Source organism: Trachypithecus francoisi, unplaced genomic scaffold (genome assembly GCF_009764315.1).
Source record: "Trachypithecus francoisi isolate TF-2019V2 unplaced genomic scaffold, Tfra_2.0 Lachesis_group11, whole genome shotgun sequence".
NCBI classification, from domain to species: Eukaryota; Metazoa; Chordata; class Mammalia; order Primates; family Cercopithecidae; genus Trachypithecus; species Trachypithecus francoisi.
In genome coordinates, this window is record NW_022681456.1 from 45,454,276 (window position 1) to 45,471,114 (window position 16,839).

Genomic DNA, 16,839 nt, shown 5'->3' on the forward strand with positions numbered 1-16,839 from the left:
TTTAATTAAAGTTTGACTGCATTTATATAAATTTAACAGAGATAGAATTATCCATATTATTCATTCAGTTTAGTTATAAATATTTTGTTCCCAAATATCAACACACATAACATATTATCTGTTTATAGTGACAAAATGACTTCTGAATGATTATCTAGATCATTCTCCGTAGGTCACTTGCGTGATTTAGCTAAATCAAACCTCTTTCAACCAGACATCTAAGAGAAAAAGGATCCTGAAACCAGTAGAATATTGTAATCAAAAGAGGGAAGCACCCATTAAGTGCCCATCCCTTTCTCTTACCCCTGTACCCAGAGCAAACTATTATTCCATGGTCCCTGGCTTTTGTTCCTTGGAATGAATGTAGCCAACAGTGACTGAAATATTAAGGGCTCTTCTTGGACCATGGATGCACTCTGTAAATTCTCATCATTTTTTGTTGTAGAAATACAAAAAACTAGAGTAGAATATCGTAAGTTATAATCTGTGAATATAGACCAGACCCTTTACAGTTCTCTTACAGCCACTTGAGCTCCATACCTCTTACTGAGGACATAACAAACTCCTGATTTGTTCATCTTCCTCATCAGAAATAGAGGCTTATGGGTTTTGGATAATTCTTATCTAAGATCCTCCCATAGGAGTAGCATGAAATCTAATTCTATTAGCTCAAAAGCTTTTGCTGGCTCAGAGAGACACATTCAGTAAATGAAAACATTATTCTGAGTAGCTTTCAGGACTCCTACTAACTTATGAGTCATGTTTGTCAATATTATTTAGAAGTAATCGTAATCAGTTTCCTTTCTGCTGCTTTTGCCAAAGAGAGGTGATTATGTTACTTTTTATAGAAAATTATGCCTATTTAGGTGTGGTGATAATTTATTTTTTTCCATTCTCCATGTCCTCTGTCCTATCCTCTCCAGCATGAGAAAGTCCTAAGCAAGAGACGTCTTGTAGATAATGTATCAATGAGTGATTTTTAACGTTATCATTTCCCCTAAGAATATTTTTGATCTTTCATCAAGATTTTTTTTTTTTTTTTGAGATGGAGTTTCACTCTGTCACCCAGGCTGAGTGCAGTAGCCCGATCTCGGCTTACTGCATCCTCTGCCTCCCAAATTCAAGCAATTCTCCTGCCTCAGCCTCCGAGTAGCTGGGATTGCAGGCATGCCCCACCACGCCCAGCCAATTTTTGTATTTTTAGTAGAAACGGGGTTTCTCCATGTTGACCAGGATGGTCTCGAACTCCTGACCTCAGGTGATCTGCCCACCTCAGCCTCCCAAAGTGCTGGGTTTACAGATGTGAGCCACCGCGCCTGGCCCCAGTTATGATTCTGAATGTCTCATACCTATCCCTATCGGTGGTGTCTTAGTTTTATTTTTTATTATCTTTATTGTGGTAGCCATTATTCATGTCTCTATCTCTAGTCTTACATCCTCCTTACTGCCACAAGAATGGTCATTCTAAACATGAATCCTACCCTGTGACTCCCATTTGACTCCTTGGCTTAAAAACTATCAAAAGCTACCAGTCACCTGAAGGGTAAAAGTCAAGTCCCCTATTTACTCATGTCACCTAGAGCAAGAGATGAACTATCTGAGTTTTCTGAGCACCGTGTTCTTATGTATGTTCTTGTGTACATGCTCTTTTCTTTATGTAAGGAACCATTTCTCTCTTCCAGTTGTTTTGCTCAGTGAATTTCTATTCCTGTTTCAAAACTTTGTTCAGGCATTACCTTTTTTTTTCTTAAGCATCCTTTTTTTTAATGGAATAAATTCAGTCTTGTCTACACTAGTTCTGCATCTTATACATAGGTTTTGTACATAGTACAATGTGTTTACATATCTGTCTCCCTTAATGGAATATAAGCCTTTTGATATAAGGAACTATTTAATTTGTTTCTGTGTGTTGAGTATCTCCTGTTTGGCACAGAGGTCAAGCTAATACATGAGAGTGATTAGTGGTGGCGAGCCACAGTGCACATGTTGTCAAATATGGTGCTTAGGTAATCATTGTTGCTTTTTGAGAGGTAAAGGTTTATGAGACTAGAGGTGATGAAAATCAGATTTCATATGTGAAGAATAGAATAGATAATAAGGAAATACAAAAACTGGATGGGTAATAAAGCAAAAGAAAAACTGGAAATTTGATAGTAGAAGAAAAAAGAAACAGATGTAGACTGAGGTAGAATCAAGAAGAGGATTCTTTTTTGTTTGTTTGTTTGTTTTTTGAAACAGAGTCTCACTACATTGCCCAGGCTGGAGTACAGTGGTGTGATCTTGGCTCACTGCAACCTCTGCCTCTGAGGTTCAAGCGATTCTTCTGCCACAGTCTCCTGAGTAGCTGGAATTACAGGTGTCCACCAGCACAGCCGGCTAATTTAGTAGAGACAGAGTTTTGCCGTGTTGGCCAGGCTGGTCTCAAAATTTGAATCTCAGGTAATCCGCCAGCCTCAACCTCCCAAAGTGCTGAGACTATAGGCACGAGCCACCGGGCCCAGCCTTTTTTTTTTTTTTTTTTTTAAATAAAGGAGACCGATGAAGTTTGAGGGAGGAGGGAAACAAAATTTAGAGTTAGTAGGGAGAGAGTGATGAAGATAAGAGATGAAAGTGGTAATAAGGGAAATAGTAAAATATCAGGGTAGGTGGGAGAAAAAGATTTGTAACAAACAATAGAATTATCCTGTAAAAAAGGATGAAAGGAAGAAAAAAATGGATAGAAAGATATTTAAAACACCCTCAGCCTCCTTTTTTCCCTCCTGTGTATTCATAGCATATAAAACTGTAATTATGCTCTTTACTTAAAAAATATATTATTATTACCTTATCCTGCTTATTTAATCATAACATGTCCTCTTTTTAGTCTCATTACCCTGTTTGTATTATTCTTCATAACACTTAATACCTGGCATTGTATTATATATTGGCTTATTTTCCAGGTACTCCACTCAAATATAAGTTCTAGGATATAATTTATTTATCATTGAAATCCATTGCTTAGAGTAGCTAGCATGTAGTAAATAGGCATTCTGTTTTTTCAAAGAAAAAATAAAGGAACTTAAGATATATGTATTTATGTTATGTCTCCAGCCTTTTTCCTCATAGCTCTATTCTGTTGTACAGAATTACCTACTTTACAATTCCTGTATTTCAAGGGGATCTCACATTTAACATATCCACAATGAACTCCTGGTTACTGTTTCTCTCCTAGTCATTCTTATTTCAATAGATGTTCAGTTACCTAACCAGCTAGTCAAGGCAGACACTTTAGAGTTATTCTGTAGTCATCCTTTTTCCCTACCATTTTTGTTTTCCAAATGTAGTTTATATGTGTCTTCTTCATCCTCACAGCTATAACCCTTGTCCAAACCAGCAACATCACTCATCTGGACTTCCACAATGTCTTTTTGACTAGTTTCCCTGATTTCTCTATTGACCCCTTTATTCTCCACAGTGCAGCCAGAATGATTGTTTAGAACTTCCTCCTTAAAATCTGTTTTCTTTTATGCATTAATTTAAATTCCAGTTCCTTGTCTTGGCATGCCATGCCCTGCTTGGTATGGCCCCTGATGGTCTCTCCAACTTCATGTTTTACTGCTATTGACTCTTATTTTTGCTTACTCTGCTTGGGTGCTCCAATCCTCCAAATCTTTTCCTGCTCCAATCATTTCAGTCGTTTTCTCCTCTCAGATCTTATAGTACTCCAAACCTTTCTTCCTTTGGAGCATCTGGGTTTATAATAAATACTTCATACCTCACAGTTCAGCTTAAATACCACTTCTTTGGTAGTTAAGACATCCTTCAACCACTCTATCTAAATATGTTCCCTTCTATTGTTCACTGGCTCAGTACCCTGTTTTTATTTTCTTTCTAAATATCAACTTTTTTTTTTTTTTTTTAGAGTCAGGGTCTCACTCTGTTGCCCAGGTTGGAGTGCAGTTGCACAGTCGTAGCTCACTGCAGCCTTGCTCTCCTGGAATCAAGTAATTCTCCCACCTCAGCCTCCCAAATAGCTGGGATTACAGGCATGCACCACCATGCTCAGCTAAATTTTTGTATTTTTTTGTAGAGATGAGGTCTCACTTTGTTGCCCAGGCTGGTCTCAAACTCTTGGACTCTAGTGATTCTCCCACCTCAGCCTCCCAAAGTGCTGGGATTACAGGTGTGAGCCACTGCACCTGGCTGATATTGACCTCTTTTTTTTGAGATGGAGTCTTGCTGTGTTGCCCAGGCTAGAGCGCAGTGGCGTGATCTTGGCTCACTGCAACCTCCACCTCTCAGGTTCAAGCGATTCTTCTGCCTCAGCCTCCTGAGTAGCTGGGATCTACCAGTAACGTGCCATCACGACTGACTAATTTTTGTATTTTTAGCACTATGTTTAGTACTATGTTGGCCAGGCTTGTCTCGAACTCCTGACCTCAAATGATCCACCCACCTCATCCTCCCAAAGTGCTGGGATTACAGGTGTGAGTCACCGTGATTGGCCAATATTGACATTTTTAATAGGCTTTTTGTTTGTTTACTTGCTTATTATCTGCTGCATTCCACAGTGGCAAAATCCTGCCACCCACCCATACACATAGGCACTGAATGGGCAGAACTCTGAAGGCCAGAATTTTGTATTTCTTTTCACTATAAATATCGTCATCTGTCACTGATTACACACTAGGATGCTCAGCAACTGTGTGCATGAAGGAAGTAAGCACTAGTTTGGGAAGGGTGCAAAACTCTTGAGTATTCCAGCTTGGCCAGAATGAATTTACAGCTTTTGTAGCAGAAGCTAATACTCAGAAATTGAGGGCCCTGTATTGGATAACACAGGATTTGAATGATTGTTTTAAAATAATACTTTATATTATATATATATATGTATGTATATATAATAGTCTGTTCTCATGCTGCTATGAAGAAATATCTGAGACTGGGTAATTTATAAAGGAAAAAGATTTAATTGGCTCACAGTTCCACAGAGCTGGGGAGGCCTCAGAAAACTTACAGTCATGGCAGAAAGGGAAGCAAACACATTCTTCTTCACATGGTGGCCAGAAGGAGAAGAATGTGAGCCAAGCGAAGGGGGAAACCCCTTATAAAACCGTCAGACCTCGTGAGAACTTACTATCATGAGAATAGCATGGGGGAAACCACCCCCACGATTCAATACCTCTCACCAAGTCCCTCCCATGACATGGGAGGATTATGGGAACTATGATTCAAGATGAGATTTGGGTAGGGACACAGCCAAACCATATCAGTGTGTATATGTATACCTGTATTATACATATATGTATGTGTTTGTATGCATACATGTATTATATATGGAGGAAATTCTAATTTTGTAAAAAACTGGATTGTGAGTTTTAAGGAGATGTTATATAAAGTTAAGACAATGTCATTTTGTGATATTGGTCTGAATTACAATGTAATTTCTTAGTGATATTTTTCCTTTATTCAGTGTGAAAATGCCTCCTTAAAAGAACAGCTGGAGTCTATAAATAAAGAACTGGAGATTACCAAGGAAAAACTTCACACTATTGAACAAGCCTGGGAACAAGAAACTAGATTAGGTAAGTCTTACGACTCTGATAATATTAAGTGATTAACATCTAATAATGAATATTTCTTAAAGTTCCTTTTTTACACTAGATTAAAAGGAAGTATTTTGACTAAAAAAAGAACTTTCTGCCTAATAGTTTAACTTAGGTAAATGAATAATCCTTTACTTAACCCCACCTAAGTTTAGTTTTCAGTCCTTAAGTTATATTTGTTTCTAATGAAATCATATATGTTAAAAATTTATGACTAAGCATTAGCTATTTTGAACCATTTAACAATTAAAACTGATGATATTTTAATAATGGTATTATGAGTTGTTTCACTGAGTGCAAACTATATTAGTTATATATCATTTGATATTTGTAAATTAAAAGATACCAGGAAACAGCAAAGAAAATTTGAAAAGAAGTTATATTTCTCAGTTTTACTACTATATTACTGTATTTTTTGCTCCTATATGTTTACATATTTTATATGTTTTAAATTATTATAAACATTGTTCTATACTGTATTTAGATACTAGTATCAAAAATATTTTTGTGGCTGGGCGCAGTGGCTCACACCTATAATCCCAGCACTTTGGGAGGCTAAGGAGAGCAGATCACCTGAGGTCAGGAATTCGAGACCAGCCTAGCCAACATGGCAAAACCCCATCTCTACTAAAAGTACAAAAATTAGTCAGGCATGGTGGCAGGTGCCTATAATCCCAGCTACTTAGGAGGCTGAGGCAAGAGAATTGCTTGAACCCAGGAGTCGGAGGTTGCAGTGAACTGAGATCACACCACAACACTCAGGCCTGGGCAATAAGAGCAATACCCCATCTCAAAAATAAATAAATAATAAAAATAAAAAATTGTTTTATTCATCATACTTGTAATCATACTTGTAAATAGTTATGCAATATCCTACTGTGTTTGAGTAATTAAATCACTAGCTTTCTATATCTTTGCTGTTATAGTGCCACAGTGAACATTTTCATGTATATCTAACAGATATATTACTGTCTCAAAAGGTATTGAAATCTTTGTGGCTCTCGTTAGAGTTTTCCATATTAATTTTTCAAATAGTTATCCTAGTTTATAAGATTTTCATAATGTTATCTCATATATTGTGCTTCATAATTTTCAAATAAATTTGCTGCTTTTGATAATGTACTTTCATTTATTTGTTTCCTAGACCTTAGAGCTATTCAAGGTTTTTATTACTAAATAGAGCTGTTCTCTTAAATTGGTAATGACATACTTGGTTTAGAGCAGCCTAACATTGGGAAATCTTAGATAAGCTACTTTTAGAAATGTAATTTTTAGCTCAATAAGAGATTAAATATGAATTGACTTTTATGTACTATTTACTTGGAAGAAGACACTATTTAAATGAAGACATAAGAGAGTATTGCATACAATTTTAGTAGGTTCTTTGTATTTTATCATCTTTATTTTTAATAAATGCTGAATTCCCTACAGAAATTCTTTAATGTTTATGTATCTTAATCTCTTCCATATATGGATTTATATCACCGAAGTTTTAGGAGTGTTTCCCTATTCCCTATTGACCTTATATCTTAGTTTAAAAATGTCACATCATTAGCTTTTTTTCATCTAGGAATTTGTTAGTGTTGGGCTCTTGTGCTTTATCCTCTCTTTAAGAATGCTCCAAACCCAAGAACATATAAGATGGCTAATCTGCTTCAGCCCTTGCGATGTGCTTTTCTCTTCTCATCAGAGTTTAGCACAATACAGAATGGAGGAGGACTCCTTTATATATTGGTATTTATTGCAATACTTTTCTATATGGTGCCTAAGGTTACTTGAATGAGTCTTTATTCCATAATGAACTGATTTACTAATGCTTTTTAGCACCTGTTAGTGATCCATGATTGTTGGTTACTTGATTACTGCTTGCAACAGCTATTCTAAAATAATAAATTTTAAAGATAAATACAGAACATAATGAAGTACTTTTTAAAACTGAGGTAGAGACCAAATTTTTTTTTTCCAGGAAATGTATATTACTTTGAGAAAACTCTGTTATAAAACTTGAACTTATGAAGCTGGAAAAATAGGAGGGGGCATCATTGGTATTGTAAAAAGCTGTTCACAAAGTGAGTTGCTGCTTAGCTCCTTTAAGTAATTGGCCACCCTAAACACATCAGTTTTAAGTTGCTGAAAAGCAAAATACTAAATTTTGTTTTTTTTCTACACCGTGTTTACAAAACAAAAGTATGTTTTCTTCCCCCTCCTCAAAAAATAACTAAGTAACTAATGACACTCTTATGTGATGCCTTTTTATGGTAGATTGAGGCTTTTAGTTCTCTTTCCATTTAGCCACAGACTTTTGTGTCCAAAGACAAGCTATATAACTACATATATAAGATTAAGGCATAACAAGTAATAAAAGAATGTAAAATATTTGGTATTAGGTCTGTACAAAGACCAAATAATACTCATGATTAGGCAAGATTATATTTTGTAGAATATATCCATCATATGGCTTCAGATTTTACTTTTCAGCTTGGCTCTGTGAGACTTTAAAAATCAAGTCATTGCACTTATATTCACAAAGTCACATTGCTTTACTGCACTACTTCTCATACAGTTTATTTCCTTTCATTAAAATGTTTACTTGCCATTTTTAAAATTTCTTATATGTGACACTTCTGCACTAAGTCCTTTATATTGTTAGTTCCACAATTCTGTGAGGAGTATTTTTTTTTTTAATTAATCATTTGGCTTATGAAGAACATTAAGCTCCATAGAGATTAAATGGTACATTGGTATAGGCATCACACAGGCAGAAAGTAACAGAGCTAAGATTAGAGTCCAAGTCTGATAGAATTCAGAAAGTTGATGTGCTTTCCATGGAACTATAATGCTTTCTTACATACAACATCTAAAATATCTGAGGTAATTTTAATATAAACAACATGAGATTGACTTAAGTATTATTGCATATAGGTAATGAATCTAGCATGGATAAGGCAAAGAAATCAATAACCAACAGTGACATTGTTTCCATTTCAAAAAAAATAACTATGCTGGAAATGAAGGAATTAAATGAAAGGCAGCGGGCTGAACATTGTCAAAAAATGTATGAACACTTACGGACTTCATTAAAGCAAATGGAGGAACGTAATTTTGAATTGGAAACCAAATTTGCTGAGGTTTGATATTATAAGTTTTATCGTACAATTAGAGAATAAAGAATTAGTCTTGGTAGACATTGTATTATTGTTAAGAGGTTTGTTTGTATCTCTGAAATAGCTTATTAATATAGTGCCTATGTTTCATGTAATAAATAAATAAAAGATTTAAATCTGAATTGTTTAAAACGAAAGCAGATATTTCTATAAGTTCTTGTTTTTCACCAATGTTATATTATTAAATTTAACGTATGAAATGTTATTTACTAAACAATAGAATTGCCTTTCACCACCATCCCTTCATTTAACAAATATTTATTCATTGCCTGTTACATGTCAGACCCTGTGTTAGGACTGGGAGTATAGCAAGAAACAAAATAGACAATGATCTCTACTTTCAGGGACTTTACATTCTAATTGGAGGTTTTATATATTTTTGATGTAGTCAGAATCGTTAAACTGCATGGCAGTAAATATAGTGTGCAAGTATTTAACAATTTGTGATTAAACACAACTTTTACAGTGTTTGCTTACCTTGAGATTTAATATATTTTCAAAGCGTTTATATCATTTTTGTTTTAACTATGTCACTAAATCTATATGAGTAAGATTTTATTAACTCATTTGGATTTATTTATGGATGATAAAATTAAAGTAAAATATAGTGAGCAGATTGCATTCTAAGCAAAGTAAGAATATTGCAAGTTCAGATATTATTGGATAAAGAGTTGCCTAATAAAAATGACTTTTGATGGATTGGAATATAACCAGAGTCTCCATAATTTGTTTCTGATTCTTTCATCTTTTTACCCTCCTTCAGTCTGTTCTTAACACTTCACAGTCAATATATGTGGACTAAGGCCAAGTAAAGAGGATTGCAGTACTTTAAAAGCTAAATTACAAAAAAACCTCACCAAAAATTGATGTATCTGAACATTTTTTGTTACATTTCCTTAGCTTACCAAAATCAATTTGGATGCACAGAAGGTGGAACAAATGTTAAGAGATGAATTAGCTGGTAGCGTGAGCAAGGCAGTAAGTGATGCTGATAGGCAACGGATTCTAGAATTGGAGAAGAATGAAATGGAACTAAAAGTTGAAGTGTCAAAGTAAGTGCATGTAAACATTTTAGTCGTTTGACTAGATGTATTTTCTTTAATTTGTCTTTAAGAAACCCGATTGCAAGTATACAATTCTTAGTAGTAATTGATACTGATTTCTTTTTATAAGAACAGGATTAAGTAATATTAAGATTGGTTTTAACAGGGTTAAATAACAGTATTGATGAGAATAATGTTGTTAAAGAGGAAATGACCTCTCTAGATTTACATTGTTTAGAGTTCAGGCATATTACTCTAGAAAGGTCCAGTTCCTCCACATACGGATTTTTTGGGGAAGGGGTGATGGAGGAGGAATGGTTATTTATTGTATTTAAACTTAAGTTTCTTCATTTTAATAAGGAAGTAATAGTGCCTCTTCTACCTGTTTCATAAGGTTGCTGTAAGAATATAATTAAAGGCCGGGCGCGGTGGCTCAAGCCTGTAATCCCAGCACTTTGGGAGGCCGAGACGGGCGGATCACGAGGTCAGGAGATCGAGACCATCCTGGCTAACACGGTGAAACCCCGTCTCTACTAAAAAAATACAAAAAATTAGCCGGGCGAGATGGCGGGCGCCTGTAGTCCCAGCTACTTGGGAGGCTGAGGCGAGAGAATGGCGTAAACCCGGGAGGCGGAGCTTGCAGTGAGCTGAGATCCGGCCACTGCACTCCAGCCTGGGCGACAGAGCGAGACTCCGTCTCAACCAAAAAAAAAAAAAAAAAAAAAGAATATAATTAAAAATTCAGATTTTGATTTAGTTTACATTTATCAGGCATCTACTATGTACTAGTCACTGTGCAAAGTATTAAACATATTGACTTGTACAATTGTACTTAACCTTGAGGTTGTGTTTTTGTTTTCATTTTACATAAAGAAATATGCCGAGCTGGTTTAGAACACAAAATATATATAAGGAATAAATACTGTGTGCTGGCCAGGCGTGGTGACGTGTACCTGTAGCTGCAGCTGCTGGGGAGGCAGAGGCAGGAGGATCACTTGATCCCGGGAGGTGGAGGTTGCAGTGAGCCAAGATTGTGCCACTGTACTCCAGTCTGGTGACAGGGCAAGACTCTGTCAAAAAAAAAAAAAAAAAAAATGCTGTGTGCCAGCTATATGCTGTATTTTCATTCTCTTTTGTAATTAGGTGATATTTCAGTAGAAAAGTGTAAGGAGCACTTAGTTATCTGTCAAGCATAAATAGTAAAAATGTTTTATGGTCTACTTATAAAAATAGAACCATTCCTTTGGAGCCTTGATAGCTCTCTTGGGAATATCAGTTTTTGACATCTTTTTCACTATGAAAGACCATTTTTTGAAAAAATTAATCCTTTCTTATGGACCTCTTTTGATATAAACGAACTTATAATAGTTAATTTTAATCATATTTTGTTAATCATGAAACTGGCAATGAGAGCCTCTGATCAGTATAAGGAAACCTACCTTATCTGTAACACTGAACTAAAATTATTCTAACACAAAGCAAAGAAACTTTACATTTTGCTTTGCCTGTATTAGCTTATCACAGTAAAGGGAATTTGAAGGACTTATTGCCATTAGGCTATTTTTTTTTTTTTTGTAGTTTTATTAAATGCATGTTTTGTTTCTTTTTACATTTCTGATAACTTGTAGATTAAATCAAAACATACATTAATCCATCTAAGGATCCTAGAAATTTTACATTTCTGTATTCTTAACTGTGTGATGGTATTAGATAAATGTACTAAATACCTTATCCTAGCATATTCCAAATTATGACAATTAATGTTTTATGGAAAAAAGTATGGGAACAGAAGTTCTTTGGCTATATGCATTTGGAAAATGCTATATATAGTAAGTATGATTTGAGATAGCTATATATGATAGAACCTCTGAGAGTACTGAATATATGTTAGGAATATTCAAGGGGGAGGAGGAATGTGGGGAATGAAGTTTTTTTTTTTTTTTTTAATATAGCAAACATGATAACCTCTCATGGAATTATGTTTCATGAAACAGTTTAGGAAATCCTGTTTTAGTATTTCATAAAAAGAAGAGATAGATGCTGAAAATGAATGGCTTTTTGGAAATCAGAAATTTTCTAGACCTTTTTGGGTCTAGAAATTTTGAATTTTGGCATTTATTTAGAAAGTGTACTTAATTGTTCCTGAAGTACCTTATCATTTCCTAGACTGAGAGAGATTTCTGATATTGCCAGAAGGCAAGTTGAAATTTTGAATGCACAACAACAATCTAGGGAAAAGGAAGTAGAGTCCCTCAGAATGCAACTGCTAGACTATCAGGTATGTGCAATATTGGCTCTTCTATATAGAATCCACTTTTTTTTCTAAATTTACATTAGATGTTGGGAGTGATATGTTACACTTTTTGTTTACTTTGAGATAGGGTCTCATTCTGTCACCCAGGGTGGAATGCAGTGGCACATTCAAGGCTCCCTGCAGCCTTCGCCACCCGGGCTCAGGTGATCCTCCCACCTCAGCCTCTTGGACGGCTGGGACTACAGGCACGTGCCACCACACCTGACTGATTTTTTTTTGGCATTTTTTGTAGAGACAGGGTTTCATTATGTTGCCTAGGGTGGTCTCAAACTCCTAGACTGAAAAGATCAACCCACCTTGGCTTCCCAAAATGCTAGGATTACAGGTGTGATCCACCATGCTGTGCCAGTGTTATGTTTTTAATCAAAAGATATAGCAACCAGAGGCTGTTATTCTTGTTAGTTGTAACCTGATTAGAAAACTCTGTAATTTGAAATATTGTTCAGTAATCCAGTACAGCATTTAAATGCCTATAGATGAATTACGCTGCTGATCAAAATTAGGACGCTGAGAAAGAGTACTAGGAAGTTATTAGTACATCTTTAATAATAATATTTTCTCTTGTGTTTATATGTAACTTCACGTATTCTTACATTATATATGTTGGGAATTATAAAAACGTACACTTTGTCTGAATCAGTATTATGTTATTTGCAATGGAAGTTAAAAAAAACAGTAGCAGCCGGGCACGGTGGCTCACACCTGTAATCCCAGCACTCTGGGAGGCCGAGTCAGGCAGATCATGAGGTCAGGAGTTTGAGACCAGCCTGACCAATATGGTGAAACTGTGTCCCTACTAAAAATATAAAAATACAAAAATTCGCCATGCATGGTGGCACATGCCTGTAATCTCAGCTGCCCAGGAGGCTGAGGCAGGAGAATTGCTTGAACTCGGGAGGCGGAAGTTGCAGTGAGCCAAAATCGTGCCATTGCACTCCAGTCTGGGTGACAGAGCGAGACTCCGTCTCAAAAAAAAAGAAACAAACCCAGTAACATACCCACTGTTACTCAGTTACATTTGGTTTTTAAGTTTGTTTGATTCTAGGTTTTTTCTTTTACAATTCTTTGGTGATTATTCGTATTAAAGCAAAGTTACATTTTTGTAGATCTCGTGTGCCACTGTGTTAAAACTTTATTTAGTAAATTGTGATTTTTAAATCTGTGATAACCTTCATTGGAAAAATTTGAAACTTACTACAAATATATGTATTTTTTAATATTAGGCACAGTCTGATGAAAAGGCATTGATTGCCAAGTTGCACCAACATAATGTCTCTCTTCAACTTAGTGAGGCTACTGCTCTTGGTAAGTTGGAGTCAATTACATCTAAACTGCAGAAGACGGAGGCCCACAATTTGCGCTTAGAGCAGAAACTTGATGAAAAAGAACAGGCTCTCTATTATGCTCGTTTGGAGGGGAGAAACAGAGCAAAACATCTGCGCCAAACAATTCAGTCTCTACGACGACAGTTTAGTGGAGCTTTACCCTTGGCACAACAGGAAAAGTTCTCTAAAACAATGATTCAGCTACAAAATGACAAACTTAAGATAATGCAAGAAATGAAAAATTCTCAACAAGAACATAGAAATATGGAGAACAAAACATTGGAGATGGAATTGAAATTAAAGGGCCTGGAAGAGTTAATAAGCACTTTAAAGGATACCAAAGGAGCCCAAAAGGTAAATGTTTAAACTTGATTTTTCTTTTTTTTAAGAGACAGGGTCTTGATCAGTTTCCCCGGCTGGAGTGTAGTGTTGCAAACATAGCTGGAACTCCTGGACTCAACTGATTCTCCAGCCTCAGCCTCCTGAGTAGTTGTAGCTGGGAGAACAGGGCACCACACCATACCTACCTAATTTTTAAAAATTTTAAAATTTTTTTGTAGAGACAGGGTCTCACTTTGTCACCCACGCTGGCCTTGAACCCCTGGCTTCAAGTAATCCTCCTGCTTTGGTCTCTCAAAGTGCTGAGATTACAGTTATGAGCCACCGTGCCCAGCCAATTTTAAATTCATTATCTTCAAAGAGTTATGTGATAATTTCTTAATATGTGCCTATATGAAAAATGTGTAAGATACAATTAAATTCCAATTATGATTCATTAATTTAGATTTTACAACTTAGCAGTGTGGCTGTTTGAATGTCTATTATTTGTAAAAATAAAATTAGGCTTTTCTAACCAAAGATTTTAGTGGGAATGTTCAGATTGTATAATAGCAAAGAATTTTAAATACTGTAGAAAAATTTCTATTAATTAAACGCTAATCATTCTTAAACACTGTAGTAGTTACAGTTGATTTCTACTGTTCATAATTATCTTTGATCTACAATTAGTGAGCCCACATTTATTTTTAATATGGTTTTATCTTCATTTAGAAAGAATTAAATGAAAAGTAATTATCTTTCAACTACATCCTATTTGCTAGGCTAGAAACATTTAGGATTTCTGTTTTTGAAAGTGATATCAAAGTTTCAATGACCTGCTTATAGTCAGTGTTCAATAAACATACAACAGAAGAAAGTGAGTATTAGTGATATCCATTCCAACATAATTTGAAGATTTTTATTGTAAAATCCCACGTATTTGTAGAAATGTCTATGGAAATCCTAAATAAAATTTTGTCAGGTAACTTGAGAAAAGATAACATTGTGTCTTATTTTATTTTAGAATGCCCATTACTTTCAATTAAAATCATTATCATCAATGGAGGAATGTTATTTGTTGACATAGCATTTACATTTGTATATATAAATTGTAAATCTTAGGTAATCAACTGGCATATGAAAATAGAAGAACTTCGTCTTCAAGAACTTAAACTAAATCGAGAATTAGTCAAGGATAAAGAAGAAATAAAATATTTGAATAATATAATTTCTGAATATGAACGTACAATCAGCAGTCTTGAAGAAGAAATTGTGCAGCAGAACAAGGTTTTATTTTATATTTATTTTGGTTTTTTCCTAAGATTTTAAGCAAGAATATTGCACTAGTGACTTTGTTATTCTTCTAATTAAGTGCACCTTCCATTACTAATTGATTATGTAATAATTTGTTTTTTATTTTCTAAACTATTCTAAAAATTCATATTTATTTAGTGTTTATAACAGTAGTCTTAATCTTAAAAAGAGCGATACATAAGCAACCTCATTTGGTAAGTTAATTTTTATTTTCGTATTAGTTATTTGACTTTTCACAGTTCCACGTTTCTACTGGCTCTCACTGATAGAGTAAGAAGGCAACTTGTTATAGAATAAAGTATATGCTTCAGAGACAGATGAAATTCATCAAACATATGACTGTCTCAGAGATTGTTCCTTCTGCTTAAATTGTTCTTAGCCTAGATACCTTTGGTATTTACACTTTCAGTGCCCGCAAGTCTTAGCTTAAATGTCTTACCTTATCAGTGTGTCCTTCACCAGCCACCTAATATACAACAGTAAATCCTACTATCAAGATTCCCTAAATAGAGATTAATTAACTTAATTTTTCTCCATAGCGCTTGTAACCTTCTGACATATTACCTACTTACTTTTTTATTATTGACTGTCTTTCCTTCACCAGAATGTAAGTTCCATGGTGACAGGGATTTGGTTTTGTTTACTGCTATATTTGCACTGCCTAGAATGATGCTTGGCACATGATATATATCATTAAATATCCTTTGCATAGCTGGATGCATGGATGGATGGATGGATGGATGGATGGATGGAGAGATTGAAATCCTTACTTCACATCTGCCTTTCTCTGTGATCTTACACAAGTTACTTCACCTCTCTGAGTTTGTATTTTTTTCCACAAAAGGAAAATAATTACAGTTTCTTCAGTGTGTTGTGAGAATTAGATAAGAAAATATATATAAAATGCCTGTTATGTGCCTGATGTCTTAGTGTTTGTGTCTGACATAAATTGTCTTTTTTTTTAGTTTCATGAAGAAAGACAAATGGCCTGGGATCAAAGAGAAGTTGACCTGGAACGTCAACTAGACATTTTTGACCGTCAGCAAAATGAAATACTAAATGCGGCACAAAAGGTATGAATGATGAATCTTGTTTGCTACTCTGTAGCATAGACTAGAGGATTAGCTCACAGAAATAATTCCTGTATCAGATGTAATTTTAATTGATTGTTATATTGTCTATTTAAAATATAAGAGTGATTTAATCTATGTTTTGTCATACAACTGTTAAAAATTAATAGTTACTCTCAATGCTGCCACTGCTTTTTTAAAAAACATACTATTTGTTAATAGTTTGAAGAAGCTACAGGATCAATCCCTGACCCTAGTTTGCCCCTTCCAAATCAACTTGAGATGGCTCTAAGAAAAATTAAGGAGAATATTCGAATAATCCTAGAAACACAGGCAACTTGCAGATCACTAGAAGAGGTAATTAGAAGAATTTGCATTTTGATTATTATCTGGTATTATTTGGTATGTTTGGGGGGCTTTCTAAATAATATTTCTTTATGAGGACAATGCATAGAATGATGAATCTCTTGCTAATTTCACTGTTTTTCTATTCTACTATAATGTTTCTAATAGCTGATAATGAACAGCAGATATAATTAATTTGAATTCACTATTTAATTACTACTTGTTACCTTTAGGTACATTGAATATGAAAGGAAACAAAAAGCATTTAATTGTAGCTCTATGAGCAATATATTGTCTTCCCTTATATGATCTCTTTATTCTTATTTTTTTGGTTTTACTTTGAAGTGCATGTTATATAATC

General features: G+C 34.8%; 1 protein-coding gene across 4 annotated transcripts in view; it reads left to right on the forward strand.

Annotated features, from left to right (window-relative positions):
• Positions 1-16,839, forward strand: part of CEP290 (centrosomal protein 290) — a 94,794-nt gene that overhangs the window by 40,668 nt on the left and 37,287 nt on the right. For all 4 annotated transcript variants that reach the window (XR_004439698.1, XM_033221118.1, XM_033221119.1 and 1 more), the window contains 8 exons: positions 5,453-5,564; positions 8,508-8,713; positions 9,650-9,801; positions 11,959-12,070; positions 13,330-13,785; positions 14,872-15,036; positions 16,029-16,136; positions 16,356-16,490. Coding sequence is in view for 3 of the 4 variants with exons in the window: in XM_033221118.1 (XP_033077009.1) it covers positions 5,453-5,564; positions 8,508-8,713; positions 9,650-9,801; positions 11,959-12,070; positions 13,330-13,785; positions 14,872-15,036; positions 16,029-16,136; positions 16,356-16,490 (1,446 nt within the window). In the remaining variant the exon portion in view is untranslated. The remainder of the gene's footprint in view (positions 1-5,452; positions 5,565-8,507; positions 8,714-9,649; positions 9,802-11,958; positions 12,071-13,329; positions 13,786-14,871; positions 15,037-16,028; positions 16,137-16,355; positions 16,491-16,839) is intronic.